Source organism: Pimephales promelas, chromosome 4, assembly GCF_988280905.1.
Source record: "Pimephales promelas chromosome 4, fPimPro1.hap1.1, whole genome shotgun sequence".
Classification (NCBI taxonomy): Eukaryota; Metazoa; Chordata; class Actinopteri; order Cypriniformes; family Leuciscidae; genus Pimephales; species Pimephales promelas.
This window is the reverse complement of record NC_142772.1, coordinates 47,338,180-47,353,030: the sequence shown is the minus strand read 5'-3', so window position 1 is coordinate 47,353,030 and position 14,851 is coordinate 47,338,180. Positions and strand designations below refer to the sequence as shown.

Genomic DNA, 14,851 nt, shown 5'->3' with positions numbered 1-14,851 from the left:
ACATGCAATTAAGTGTCTTTTTCACAAGGGATGTCCAGGTCAGCATGGATACCTGTTGCTGCTTCAATGTTGATCGACCCCAGGATCGAGCCCTGATGCACTCCGTATAGTGTAATTGTATAGGACGTGTCGGGGCTGAGCCCAGACATCCATAAACTACGTGCATCCCCAGATACAGAAAGGCTCTGTGTTTCTGGACCACCTGCTGAATTTGCCACTTCAATCACAAAACTGTCAAAGGCAAGGCCATCCTCAATGATCCAGGACACATTGAAACTATCCCAAGATACATCAGACACACTCAGACTGCCAATCTGCGGCTTCTGCTCCTCTGACAGACAAAGAAATCAGAAATGAGTTATTGTCACTGAAATTAATTACATTTGCATAATGAAATGAGCTCAACTTGCCAGTGCCACCGGCATAAACACAATGACAGCTACAGATAAAACACTTAATAGATGGAATGAAATGATATGAATGAAGACATGAGGCACAAAGATGGTGTTCATTCATGTCGAGAAATAATGGTAGAGTGATCCGATATAAAACGTTTAGAAATATTTCATGCCATAATCCCGAGGGGACGTTTGGAAAGCACAGGAACAATTCTGCAAGCGTTTTGTGGCACTGGAGGTATAGGATCACATTTTGGGTATGTTTGAGTGGAGAAAGTGAACTTTACATAATATTCAATGTTTAATAAATACGTAATACACTACCAATTAAAAGTTTAGCGTCGGTAAGATTTTGTAAAAGGTTTTTCAGTCTCTTGTGCTCACTAAGGCTGCATTTATTTGATCCAAAATACAGTAAAAGCAGTGAAATTTCGAAATATTATTAGTATTTGAATATATTTAAATAAAGTAATTTTTAACAATATAAAAGTAAGAATTTTTGTGTGATACTAAATATTTTTTATACTAAAATTAAAACAGAAAATCTAAAAAAAGGCATATATAAAAAACAGTAACACAAGAATAAGTTGTCATTTGTAAACAATGAACTAAAAACTAGGGCTGTCAAACGATTAATCGGGATAAATCGCATCCACAATAAAACTTTGTGTTTACATAATATATGTGGGTGCACTGTGTATAATTATTTTATATATATATATATATATATATATATATATATATATATTCACACATGCTTGTATGCATTTAAGAAATATTTTCATGTATATACTGTATATAGTTATATATATATATATATATTTATAATTTTTTTAATAATTTTTTAATTATTAAAATATTATAAAAAATTATTAAATAATTATTAAAATAATTTTATAATTATTTTTTTATAATTTTATAATTTATAATTATTTATATATATATATATATATATATATTTATAATTATATATATAATTTATAATTTATATTATATATATATATAAATATTTTATATATAAATAATATTGTTTTCTTAAATATACATGCATGTGTGTGTATTTATATACATTTACAGTATATATACACAAAATAATAATACACAGTGCAGCCACATATATTATGTAAACACAAACTTTTATTTTGGATGCGATTAATCTTTTGACAGCCCTACTAAAAAGAAATATACTTGTTACAGTATTTATTAATCTTTGTTTACATTAGGTCATGCTAGTTCACAGTGCATTAACTAATGTTAACAAATGCACCTTTTGATTTTAACACTATTTCAGTAAATATTTAAATTAATATGAACTATGATTGATAAATGCTAATAAAATTAGCTCATGTTAGCTAAAGTAATGAAACCTTATTGTAAAGCGTTACCAAAAAAAACTATAACCGTATATCAATGATAATAAAATGACACTGATACTGTACAATGCTTCCTAGCTGAATTAAATCATACATTTCTTGCATTTCTTAAAATTTCATAAACATAATTTCTTTCAAACTTTTAAATGGTATCGTACAACTAAATACTTAACATGCACAGAGCGTCGCTTGCGGGATTTGGGTTTCTAAACACTTTTTTTTCTCACTTTTTTTGGTTTCTAATGCAAATTTTATTCACAAAGCCATCTTACGCCTGCAGAAATGCTCCTATAAATGACATTAGTACTGTGATGGCGGATGACAGATGACTGTGGTTTCTGAAGATGATGTCCATGTACCTGTCTTGACGTGAACATTGACCGGTTGAGATTTTTCCCCCTCCTTCATCCCATATAAAGTAATCTCATAATGCATGCCAGCGGTCAGCCCATCAACACGGACCTGCCTGGCGTCTCCAGATGCGTCAATAATGAGCTCTTTAGACTTATTCGACGTTGAGTTCAGCTCAACGATGAAGCTATCGAAGGCTCCTTCTGGAGCTGACCAAGATAGCCACAAACTATTTCTGCTCACATTTGTGACTTTTAGGTCACTCGGAGGCCCTTGACTTGGGCCCTCAAGGTCATCACCTGAGGCTTCAGCTTTAAAATCTTCTGTTAAATAAGTGGAGGTAGAGACTGCTGGTTGAACCTCCTTATGGAGGCTTGGTTGCATTGTTGAAACACTTTTGACGGTCAAAGCAACAACATCAGGAGAGGTAGACTGTGCTAGAGGAAAGTACATTCAGTGCATTTAAGGTCAGAGGTTAACGACAGGACATAATTAGAAGTGCTTTTCCTGTGAAAACAAGAGGTTACAAGTCATTGACTAAGTGCACAATGACATGAGAAATCAAATTTGACTTGATCTTTTGACATATAAGAGGTCTTTGTACCATTAAAAAAGTTTCAAAGCTTAAAAAGTCCTCATTCTAAACAAAGCATTCGTTTAATCAAGTTTCAAAAAGCGGCTCATTTAAGACAGAGGGTCAGAATGAAGGTTGATAATAGATAATAGTTTTTTTGCATATATATTTGAAGAGTTCAGATGCAAAAGCCTCTAAATGCCATTTGAAATCTTCTTCTTTAATGATGATTTTTTTTTATCAAACCTGTATATTTAAGTTCAGTAATTTCACTTAAATAACAATTGTAATTATCATCGCCATTTAAGTGAAATTACTGAACTTAAATATACAAGTTTGATAAAAATCATCATTAAAGAAGAAAATTTCAAATGGCATTTAGAGGCTTTTGCATCTGAACTCTTCATTTGTTATTTTATACAATATAAGTCAACCTCAAGGAAACATATTACAATAATTGTCATGACCCCTTTAAAATATGACTATATTCACTTGTGTTTATCCTGGGAAGTGGTTCTCTGATTTGCTCCATTAATAATTGTAAAATAATTACTACTGTACATTCTATAATTCTTTTTGAATTAACATTATGCCATGAGGCTGTATTCATTAAATAGTTGCAACCACTTTAACATGTGGGATTTCATCCACATGTGTATGTCAGGGTTATTATATTTAACTAAGACCATAAAAAGCATTTTCATTCATATACATTATATATTCAAAACATATTTCCCCCCTCACTTTCTCAACGTGCACTGAGATTTGAGACACACTGCATGCGATAAAACTTAATTCACATGCAAATGATGTATTGAAACCTGCATGCATGAATCTGAAAACATCTGGCATTAATGGCTATCTATGATGAGCCATTAATCGCTGAAGTTTCCAAGTAGTCCACCAGAGTGGAAGTACATGGGACACTTCAATGCAGACCTCGAGATGTTTTGAGGAAACGGCATGCATGAACTCAATTCGTTGTTAATTAAACAACATTCTACTAATCAGTTTTCTCATGCATTTCTCTTTTTTTTCACAACAGAGTTTAGTTTGTTATGAGCATTAACTATTTTCTCCACTGGGTTTGTGGATATTCTTGGCATTTATAAACTAGGGCTGGGTGATATACTGAATATTTACAATAAATATATATATATATATATATATATATATATATATATATGTATAAAAAAAAAAGTTAGAATTTTATGCCTGAATCATTATTCGCTGGCTGCATGAAGGTCATGTCTACATGATATTTTTTATGCATTTATGTATTTTTAAGCAGCAAATGTTTGGTTCAATTTAATATTAAACAAACAATAATTATAATTATTATATTCAATTAATCAAATAAATAAATGTGACATTTTTCCTAGCAAAAAAAATTATTTATTGCATTAAACAACCTGAATTGGCTTCAATTCTTGTTATAATGGCTCCTCTTATAAAAAAAAAATTAAATGGTCAAAATTAAATATTGAGATAAATTGTGAATAGAGTAAAAAGAGTGAAACATATGTAAAATATATATATATATATATATATATATATTAGAATATATATATTCAAAAATATACTAAAAATACTAAAAATATATATATATATATTTTAGGGCTGTCAAACGATTAATCACGATTAATCACATCCAAAATAAAAGTTTGTGTTTACATAACGTGGGTGCGGTGTGTATAATTATTTTGTATGTAGCCTATATAAATACACACACATGCATGTATATTTAAGAAAAAAAATATTATTTATATAAAATATTTATATTTAATATAAATGATATACGGTATATACATATTCAAAGAAAATAAAAAGAAAATATTTTTTAAATATATACAAGCATGTGTGTGTATTTATATATACTGTATACAAAATAATTATACACCGTGCACCCACATATATTATGTAAACACAAACGTTTATTTTGGATGCGATTAATCGCGATTAATCGTTTGACAGCCCTAATATTTTTCTGTATCACCCAGCCCAATAAGCATCCATATCATCATCATCATCATGCATGTTTTTTTGCTCTACCATTTGATGTATGGGAGCAGTTGCATATCATATATCATGCAAAATGTGTCCTATGAAACCAATCATTTCTTATATTTCGTAGCAATGGCACGAAATCAAACAGGTGACTTGAAACCCAAAGACAGTTTATACCTGTGACTGCTACAGCTTCTAGTAGTGAAGATCTTTGGTTATTGGATATTCCATAAAGCCTTACTTGGTACTCAGTGGAAGCCCTTAGACCTCGGATCTTAGTGCTGTTCACCTCCACATTGAGATGAACCTCCTTGTCCCATTTCCCTGAGAAATCTTTAAGTTCTACAGTGTAACTATCATAGCCAATGTGCATATTTGACTCCCACGAAAGATCAAATCCATCAGACGTGACATTGGACACGGTCAAGGTGCCGGTGGGATCCTCGTATCCGCTGCCAGAGTTGTCGAGAGGCACAAAGCTAATGACATTGTCGTCGGTGCCTTTGGCTGAACCGAGCTCAGGAAATGTGTTCGCTAGATAAAAAGTGAAAGATGCTACAAGAAAAAGACAAAAACATTTGAAACTGGGCAACACCGGATGAAACCTCATGACACACGTGCAAATCCCTTCATTCAAGACAAAATATGATTGACTATCATCTGGACCATAAGCCCTCACACAATACGCTTCCTGAAAGTGAAAAACGCTGATCATAATCGCAAATATTCTGATCATATTTGATGTTTAATACACAGCTGTGTGGAGGGAGATCTGTGATCTGATTTACTGGTGTCACAGTTAGTTAGTTATGGCAGGAAACACTCTTCACGCAAGTGCACAAATGCAAACAATCGACTACAGAAAGTATGCAGATCTGTTGAACCTGCTTAAAGGGATACTCCACTTTTCTTTTGGAAATAGGCTCATTGAACAACTCCCCCAGAGTTAAAGGTGTAGTTCACTTTTAAAAAAACTTTTGCTGATAATTTACTCACCCCCATGTCATCCAAGATGTCCACGTCTTTCTTTCTTCAGTCGAAAAGAAATTAAGGTTTTTGATGAAAACATTCCAGGATTTTTCTCCATATAATGGACTTCAATGGGGACCAAACGGTTCAAGGTCCAAAAGACAGTTTCAGTGCAAACTACAAACTGTTCAAAGGGCTTTAAACAATTCCAGGTGATGAATAAGGGTCTTATCATGCGAAACGATCGCTCATTTAAAAAAAAAAAAACTAAAAAAAAAACTAAGTTTAAGTTTTATAAGCTCAAATGCTCGCCTTGTTCTGTTCTGTGATGCGCGTTCGTGACTCTCCTGTTCAAACTCGTTCATCAAAATGAGCACATCTTTTTTTTTAATTTTTTTGTTATTTGGTTCATTTAACGAACGAGTTGACTTGGGAAAAAATTCCTTCATTTTGATGAATGAGTTCAAATAGGAGAGTCACGAACGTGCATCACATAATAAAGTGCTTATAAAACTTAAACTTTGTTATTTTTTTTTTTAAATGAGCGATCGTTTCACTTGATAAGACCCTTATTCATCGCCTGGAGTCGTTTAAAGCCCTTTGAACAGTTTGCACTGAAACTGTCTTTAGACCTTGAACCGTTTGGTCCCCATTGAAGTCCATTATATGGAGAAAATCGTGGAATGTTTTCATCAAAAACCTAAATTTCTTTTCGACTGAAGAAAGAAATACATGGACATCTTGGACGACATTGGGGTGAGTAAATTATCAGCAAAAGTTTTTTTTAAAAGGGAACTACTCCTTTAAGATAGAAGCGTCCTTGCATAGAGTAGCTACTGAATGTTTCATGCCTAAAACTGAATATTTTTGGGGGAAAAAGCATGCATATAAAGTTAGTCATGATCATTTTCACAATCTCTTGTCCACACCTGCAAACAGAACAATAGCATTATCATGTTGCAAAAGCAAACAAAAGTAAGGAAGCCCTCACCTGTGGATGCGGCCACAGTGGCTGGAGCACTTCTTCTCCGTGCACGTTCTGACACCAGGGTGACGGTGTAGCGCATGCCGGGGGTCAGGCCGGTCAGCGTGTGTGTGGTGGCAGTCGCAGGCAGCTCCAGCTCTTCCCGTCGCCCGTCGGCAGACACAAACGCTAGCCTGTAGGTGGAGATCTTGGCCCGGGGTCTCTTCCAGACCAGATCCAGAGTGCTTTCAGAGGAGTCTCGCACTTCCAGGTCTCGAGGTGGATCCAGATCTATGTGGGCAAAGAAGATTCATAATCGGTCAAGAGAACAGTTTTTAGGATAATCTTTGTTTGTGTTCCAAATATACAGCATTTGAGTGTATAAAACTTAAACTTTGTTATTTATTTATTAAATGAGAGAGACCCTTATTCATCGTCTGGAATCGTTTAAAGCCCTTTGAACAGTTTGCAGTTTGCACTGAAACTGTCTTTTGGACCTTGAACCGTTTGGACCCCATTGAAGTCCATTATATGGAGAAAATCATCAAAACCTTTAATTTCTTTTCGACTGAAGTAAGAAAGACGTGGACATCTTGGATGACATGGGGGTGAGTAAATTATCAGCAAAAGTTTTTTTTAAAAGTGAACTACTCCTTTAATGCACCCTTGCAGGATAAAAGTATCAATATCTTTCAAATAAACAAAAAACAATGATATTGATCTTGAAGCTTTGAACGGTAGTGTCTGTCGCTCATATAAAGAGAAGAGATCTCACCGGTCAGTGCATTGGTGGTGGCCGGCACACTCTCTCTCTCATTCTGAACGGCTGTGACTCCAATGCCGTACTCCGTTCCAGGCTTCAGGCCTACGGCACACACAATCCATTAATCCAGAGGATGAAACTCTAAACTGATGCATTTTCAAGCAGGGAACAAGAGGGGAAATTCTGAGCTATGACATCTCTATGTGAACATTTTCACTTCTTTATGTGAGTTTCTTCAAACAATCCTTTTGATTTTATACAATGCTGCATGTTTGCACATCAGCAAACAAATTTCACTTTCTTTAACGAATCAAAATCTTGCACACTGTACAGTATGGGTTTAAAAACAGAAATGTGCAGTTTCTAATTTTGTAAAAACACTTTCCATTCCTTCTTTCTTTTAAAATTATCGTTTTTGGATAAAACATTTTTAATACATAATTTTTGGAATGATATTTCTCTTTTATCTTTGTGCATATTGTGCAAAATATCACAGCAGAAGTATAATATTGGATATAACTGACTGACATGACTTTTTTTATTTTACAACTCTAGTTTCAAGTTAAAACATAAATAGTTTGTTCTTATTGTGTATTTTAAAGGGTTAGTTCACCCAAAAATAAAAGAAGGAAGTAAATATTTGAAATAAAGTCGTTATTTTTGTTTGTTTTTGCGCACAAAAAGTGTTCTCGTCGTTTGATAAAGTTCAAATTGAGCCACTGTAGTCACTTGGACTATTTTAACGATGTCTTTAATGACTTTTCGAGCCCATCAAGAGTCTTTCCCTCAAGAAGCCTATGGACTAGACCAGCCTTTCTCAAACTTTTTTCAGTCAGGGCACCTTTCAAAAGTGCATAAAATCTCAAGGCACCCCAGTGTAAAATATAATTTAAAAACACTGCATAACCCAAATTTAAATGCAAATGTCTTGTTTAGTTAGACAGAACAGTAATGAACAGAGCATAATATGAACTGTAAATAACAATAATAATAAAAACTTTATAGCACCTTTAAAAACACAGGTTTGCAAAGTAATTCACAAAATAATTAATCAGAGACACAAATGCCATAAAACCGTAAGAGGTGGACCGCCCAATACAAGAACCCAATAACAAATCCAGACCAGGAGAACTCAAATGAAGTGCAGGATGCAGATAAAATAAAATAAAAATCCCCGGCTCTTGTGGGGATTTTCTTTTCAAAAAACGATCCATAATGCTGTAACTAAAGTGGCCTAAATTCACGTTTATTTTTACGTTTCTGTCAGTCTGAGGTGTTGCTATAACGCGTTGCTATGGATTGCGTCACTTGCGTCAAGTTGTGTGTGTCTTGCTTCGGTCTTGTGAGACGGATTTTTTTATGATTAATTTTATATGTTTATCTAAAATGAATTTACAATTTTATTAATATGTTCATATGTTTAAAAAGAAGAATGTAAATTCAAATATATTTATATATGAAATGTCAGCTGGTTTTTTTTCTGGGTTTTTTTTTTTCCACATTTTTTTTAGCCTACGTAATTTTTTGGCGGCACCCCTGACACAGCTAGGGGGCACCCCAGTGTGCCGCGGCACCCACTTTGAGAAAGGCTGGACTAGTATACAGGAGTGATCTTAATATCTTAAATATCTTAATTTGTGTTACGAAGATGAACGAAGGTCTTACGGGGTTGGAACAACATGAGGGTGAGTAAATACTGACAGAATTTTCATTTTTGGGTGAACTAACCCTTTAATATTTGTGTTGCATGTTTTTGCCTTTTTTCCCCAGACTAAATGACAAAATCACAATCAACACACTGTTAAAAAAGATTTCCTTGCTTAGTATTTTTCATCTTGTTTTCCATTTCAAATTTATAAAAATTAAATCAATTAGGGGGAAAATGATTTAAGATGTTAAGTCTCGTTTTCTGACAAATTGATCAAAACGAATTGCGTTCGTGGCAAAATACCTACCAATGGGGAAAGAGGCAATCTTGTTTCCCCTTTGAATTAATACGCTATTGACAGACATTTGTCAAATATAGACCATTTCACAAGATGTAAACAACACTGGTTCAGAAGCACTTCCTGTTTCAGTTTTTTAACACTACATAAAAGCTGGGATAAAATACAACCAACAGAACATTGAAAACTGAATCAAAAAGTTAAACAAACATCTTTAAGATGTTTTCTTTACATGTGAAATAAAGAAAACGGTTACAAACTGAAACAGGAAGTGCTTCTGGACCAGTGTTGTTTACATCTTGTGAAATGGTCTATAGTCACAAATGTATTTCTTTTTTTAGATACCATCCGTTATTTTGCTTCTTAAGTAAATGTATCTTGATTTATAACACTCCTGATATGTAACAGTAAATAAAATGCAGTTCAATAACAGCAGTCTCATTTTTACCTGTAATTGTGGCCCATGTCGTGTCTCCTGCTCTTCTAGGGAACATGTCTTCACCGTGAGCACCTCCTGCGATCGGTCCGTACTTGATCCGGTATCCGTCGATGGATGAGCGGCTGTTTTTCCATTCCAGTGTGATGCTGTTGTCCGTCTGATCAACAGCTTTAAGGTCACTGGGGGCATCCAGGCCTGGGACACACAGAAATCAATCCCAGCATCAGTAAAACATTAGTTTGGCTGAGCCTGAGTTAAAGGGATAGTTCACTTTGAAATTAATTTTTGGTATGTTTTATCTTACCTCAAGGGCATCCAAGATGTCCATGTCTTTGTTTCCGGAGTAGTTTCAATTTTGATATTTTTAGGTCAAACCGTTCTTGTCTGTCAGTCATATAATGGAGGTCTATGGTCACCACCTCACAGAGCATGCACAGAGAAGTCCAAATTAAACATGATTTAATGACTCATAAATGTAAGTACTCATTTATTTAAAGTATTCATATCATTTATATCATTTATATCGTTCGACTTCTCTGTGCATGCTCCTTGAGGTGGTGACCATAGACCTCCATTGTATGACTAACAGACAAGAACGGTTTGACCTAAAAATATCAAAATTGAAACTACTGCGGAAACAAAGACACCTACATCTTGGATGCCCTTGTGGTAAGATACAACATACCAAAAATTAATTTCAAAGTGAACTACTATACCTTTAAAATGACAAACTCATGTAGAGTGTCGAGTGATCATACCTGTGGTGAAGCTTTCAGAGATGGGCTCGCTGGTCAAATCTCCCCTTCTAGAACTGAGAGACGCTCTGTATTCAGTGTCGGGTTTCAGGTCTTCCAGGCTGTACTGCGTGTCTTTGGCCGAGAGGTCGACATCACGATGGACTAACGGGTCTGTGCTTGGCCCGTACGAAACCCTGAACCCGTCCACCTGAGACACAGGCCTGGACCAGGAGATCACTGCTGACCTGTCAGTCACATCGCTAACACCAACCTGTCCTGGAGAATCGATTCCTTCAGCAAAAGGAGGGATATGTGGTGGTTATACTAAGTTACAGTTCAAATAATATCGTCTCAGGTTGTGTGTTCATTCATTTATTCACAGAGTGCTCGTCTCGTATGTTTTGTGAGTGTCTGCATCCAAAATCGCATACTTCCTTACTAAATAGTAGGCGAAAACCTGAATGTGACAAAAGAAGAATGTCAGAAATCGTAGTACTCATAAAAGAGTAGGGAAAAAAAACGTTTCTGGATATCCTACTACTTCCTACTACCTACGATTGACACTTTTCAATCCCATGAGGCCATGGGAGAGGATTTGTAAATGGCAGTGAAGCGACGTGACTGACGCTGATTACATTCATACTCATATACAACGTATTTTTTAGTGGCCATGAAGTAATTATTTATTCAAAATAATTACCTGTTTAAGAGAGTATACCATTTCAGATGCAGCACTTGTGTTTGCAGTGCTGTGCCAGTTTGTTGTCCATTATGTTACCGTTACCGTCATGTACATGTCTATTTAATTATTTGATTTGAATACACACCTATCCCAAAGCAAGACATTCAAGAGGAATCAAATCAAATGCTGCAGGACAACTTGCACACTGCATTTTAATTAGAGCCCGACCGGTAAAGGATTTTGAAGGCCGATACCGATACAAATATTTGTTGGTTTTAAAATCCGATATTCCGATATATCGGCCGATACTTTTTTTATTATTTCAGAAATGCGCAACAAAACATTAACAGATTTCCCTAACATTAGTTATTTGTAGTTATTTATGAGTTTTAACTAAAATAAAATGATAATGCATTTTTTTTAAAACTTGTTTCTTTTATCGTCACAACAGAACAGACTGATGATAGTGGCATTGGGTTAGCTAGTCTATGATGAGCCATAATTTAGCAATGGATTACATCATACTGCAAATTATAAAACATACATTTTCAATATAACAGGCCGAGGAGCGATGATGCGTCTCATGCTATAACTGTCACGCACTATTGAAGAAATACTTCAGTCACATTGTCAAAAGTTAAAAGGACAGTCAGTCAACTACACTGTAACAACGTAACGTGACTATTACTAGCTATTTACGCTTCACTTTCAGCTAATTTAACAGTAACACAACTGGACATGATAGTCACAAATTTTGTCATGCTTATTTGAGTTGAGAGAACTGATGCGAATGTTCTTTTAATTGTTATTCAAGCAATGTATGTATCGTGACCAATTCAACGAGTGTTGCCGACAGGAACGGTGTAGAGTGCCCTCTGCTGGACAGAACTATACAACTCCAACACTCATGACATGGTTCAAGCGAATTCCGTCCGTTTTTATTTTATTTTTGAAATATTCATTTATTGGCCATTATAACTGCCGATACCGATAGTTTGGAAAATGCCTAATATCGGCCGATAATATCGGTCTGGCTCTAATTTTAATATGTCGTGTTTGGGTCCATTCAAATGAATAAACTAGACAATAAACTTGTCAATGCCTACACAATTCTTTCATGCAGTAAATAAGCACATTCACCCTAAATGGATTGACCTAACCATGACAGATATCTCCAGATCTAGCAATCTGAGGCAGTAAAATGGGGAACTACACTAACTACTGTCAGAAATCAAGGGCCAAAACACGCCTTGTTGGCTGTTATCTTGGATAAAGGCTGTAAATGTCATGGATCTTCCAAATTTCTCACGGTCGAGCACAGCATTGGGCTGTTAAAGCTACCCACGCTAAATGTTTAATTTGGTTAAATGATGGCCTCTATTCTTCTTGGCCTTTCCAACCAGCAGGCCTTCAAATTCTTTACCGCTGAGCTAGTTTCACCTTTGACCTCTGACACTTCAGAGCCGTTTCCAGCACCAAAAGCGCCGCCTTCAACATTAACTTCAATATTGACATGGGATCATGACACGGACAATAGAGAAGGTGCATTACTTGTAACTACAGTCGAGCTTATTTCGGGTCCTCTGGTGTTGTTCTTTACGACGGACAAAGTGACTTTGTATTCCTGTCCCGGCCCGAGTCCTGATTGCTCAAAGTTGGTCTGGGAAGGTGTCAGGTTGTTCACGATCTTCCCGTTTTCTTCCTTCTGTTATGGAGAAGACAGAAGAATATGCATTTAGCTTCCTATAGTCGTGATTGTTTCTGCAAAACCTGTAATATACAGTATTTCGTAAATGTTAAAATCCAGATCAGTGGGAGCCTCAGAAATTTTCCCAGACGGCTTAAAGGGATACTCCACTTTTTTTGGAAATAGGCTCATTTTACCACTCCAGTTGAGTTTTACCGTTTTCGAATCCATTCAGACGATTTTCTGATATTTAGAAGAATATCAGTAACCAGAGAGTTTCTGGTCTCATTTACTTCTATAGTAGGAAAAAATATATACTATGGAAGTCAATGAGACCAGAAACTGTCTGGTTACTGATATTCTTCCAAATATCAGAAAATCGTCTGAATGGATTTGAAAACGGTAAAACTCAACTGTTTAACTCTGGAGGAGTGGTAAAATGAGCCTTTTTCAAAAAAAAAAAGTGGAGTATCCCTTTAAAGATAACTTAAAATGATTGAAAATAAGACAAAACAAGCATCAAAATGAGGCAAAACAACAATTCACACCCTCAAAAACCTGGATATATAAGGTGGTGTAATTTTAAAGGGTGAAATAAAATTCTAAAAAATAATAATGACGAAAAATCTATTTAATAATTTGTATTTTTTCAGTCTTTTTTTGTCTTGGCTTTTGAGTTATGTCAAGACAGTTACCCTTAAACAAATGAAACAGATTCTGAAAATCGGACAAAGTATGAGATACTGTTTATCTTGTTTTAAGGATTCAGATTTTTTTTGTATTGCAAAACGTACCAAAAAAAGGTGATATAATAAATAAAATATCATAACTCCATGGGCATTTTTATAATGAATATAGTATTTCTATATGCCAAGATCTAAAATATTTTATCAAGAAGATATTTGAGTAAAAAAAAAAAAAATCCTTAAAGGGAAACTCCACTTTTTTGGAAATAGGCTCATTTTACCACTCCTCCAGAGTTAAACATTTGAGTTTTACCGTTTTCGAATCCATTCAGCCGATTTTCTGATATTTAGAAGAATATCAGTAACCAGACAGTCTCTGGTCTCATTGACGTATATATGTTTTCCTACTATGGAAGTCAATGAGACCAGAAACTGTCTGGTTACTAACATTCTTCCAAATATCAGAAAATCGTCTGAATGGATTCGAAAACGGTAAAACTCAACTGTTTAACTCTGGGGGAGTTGTAAAATGAGCCTATTTCCCAAAAAAAAATTGGAGTATCCCTTTAAAAAAAAAAATAATGGGTTATTTTAATATTGTTGTAGTCAATGGGGAGCCTTGGAGTCAAAAAGGCTGGAAACCACTGAACTTGATGACCTCAAATCTAACAGACGTGTACTAAAAGTCACAGAAGTCCAACTGCGAGTCTATATTTATACCCGTTACTGGCAGTCATGATTTGACAGAGAAAACGTGTCATGCAAAAGTTGATGGTTTCCTAAATGCTGGTGGCATGAAACGGCAGAACTGAAAGTGAGCCGTCAGTTCAAACATCTGGGGTTTCTGGAGCACCATTAAAGGGAGTCTTAATGGAGACTTTACGGTTCAAGGATGGCTCTTTTTAATGGCTCCTTAAATGAGTGTATGAGCTCATGGCCGCCTGTAACTCTGACTCAAATGGAGAAAATGCCCATTCACATCTCTACTAATGAACAGTGATTAAATTGTCCATTACTCTGTTTTAAACACGAGAGAGAGAGACTCTGAAAGCAGCCGCGTGACCGTATAACCCTGGCACCTAGGAATAAAACGCTTACCGCAGTAAATCTGCTGACCTAAAGGTTGACATGTTATGTTCTACCAGCTGGTACAGAAATAAATTTTTACTATTATTTTTACAGCAAGTTATTAAAAGTGTTTCAAGATATTTCAACACTTTTCTCGCACTTCGCTTAAAAGAACGTGGCTCCAAAAAATGATTGGATGTTTTTATA

The 14,851-nt window shown here is 35.2% G+C and overlaps 1 protein-coding gene across 10 annotated transcripts in view; it reads right to left on the bottom strand.

Moving 5' to 3' along the window:
• Positions 1-14,851, bottom strand: part of tnca (tenascin Ca) — a 107,240-nt gene that overhangs the window by 29,412 nt on the left and 62,977 nt on the right. For 6 of the 10 annotated variants that reach the window (XM_089130619.1, XM_089130621.1, XM_089130624.1 and 3 more), the window contains 8 exons: positions 12,755-12,908; positions 10,543-10,812; positions 9,794-9,979; positions 7,412-7,501; positions 6,664-6,927; positions 4,881-5,258; positions 2,131-2,559; positions 53-331 (listed from right to left, as the gene is read on the bottom strand). In XM_089130619.1, coding sequence (XP_088986745.1) covers positions 53-331; positions 2,131-2,559; positions 4,881-5,258; positions 6,664-6,927; positions 7,412-7,501; positions 9,794-9,979; positions 10,543-10,812; positions 12,755-12,908 — 2,050 coding nt within the window. The remainder of the gene's footprint in view (positions 1-52; positions 332-2,130; positions 2,560-4,880; positions 5,259-6,663; positions 6,928-7,411; positions 7,502-9,793; positions 9,980-10,542; positions 10,813-12,754; positions 12,909-14,851) is intronic. The other 4 variants (XM_089130622.1, XM_089130626.1, XM_089130627.1 and 1 more) reach the window with 2 other exon arrangements.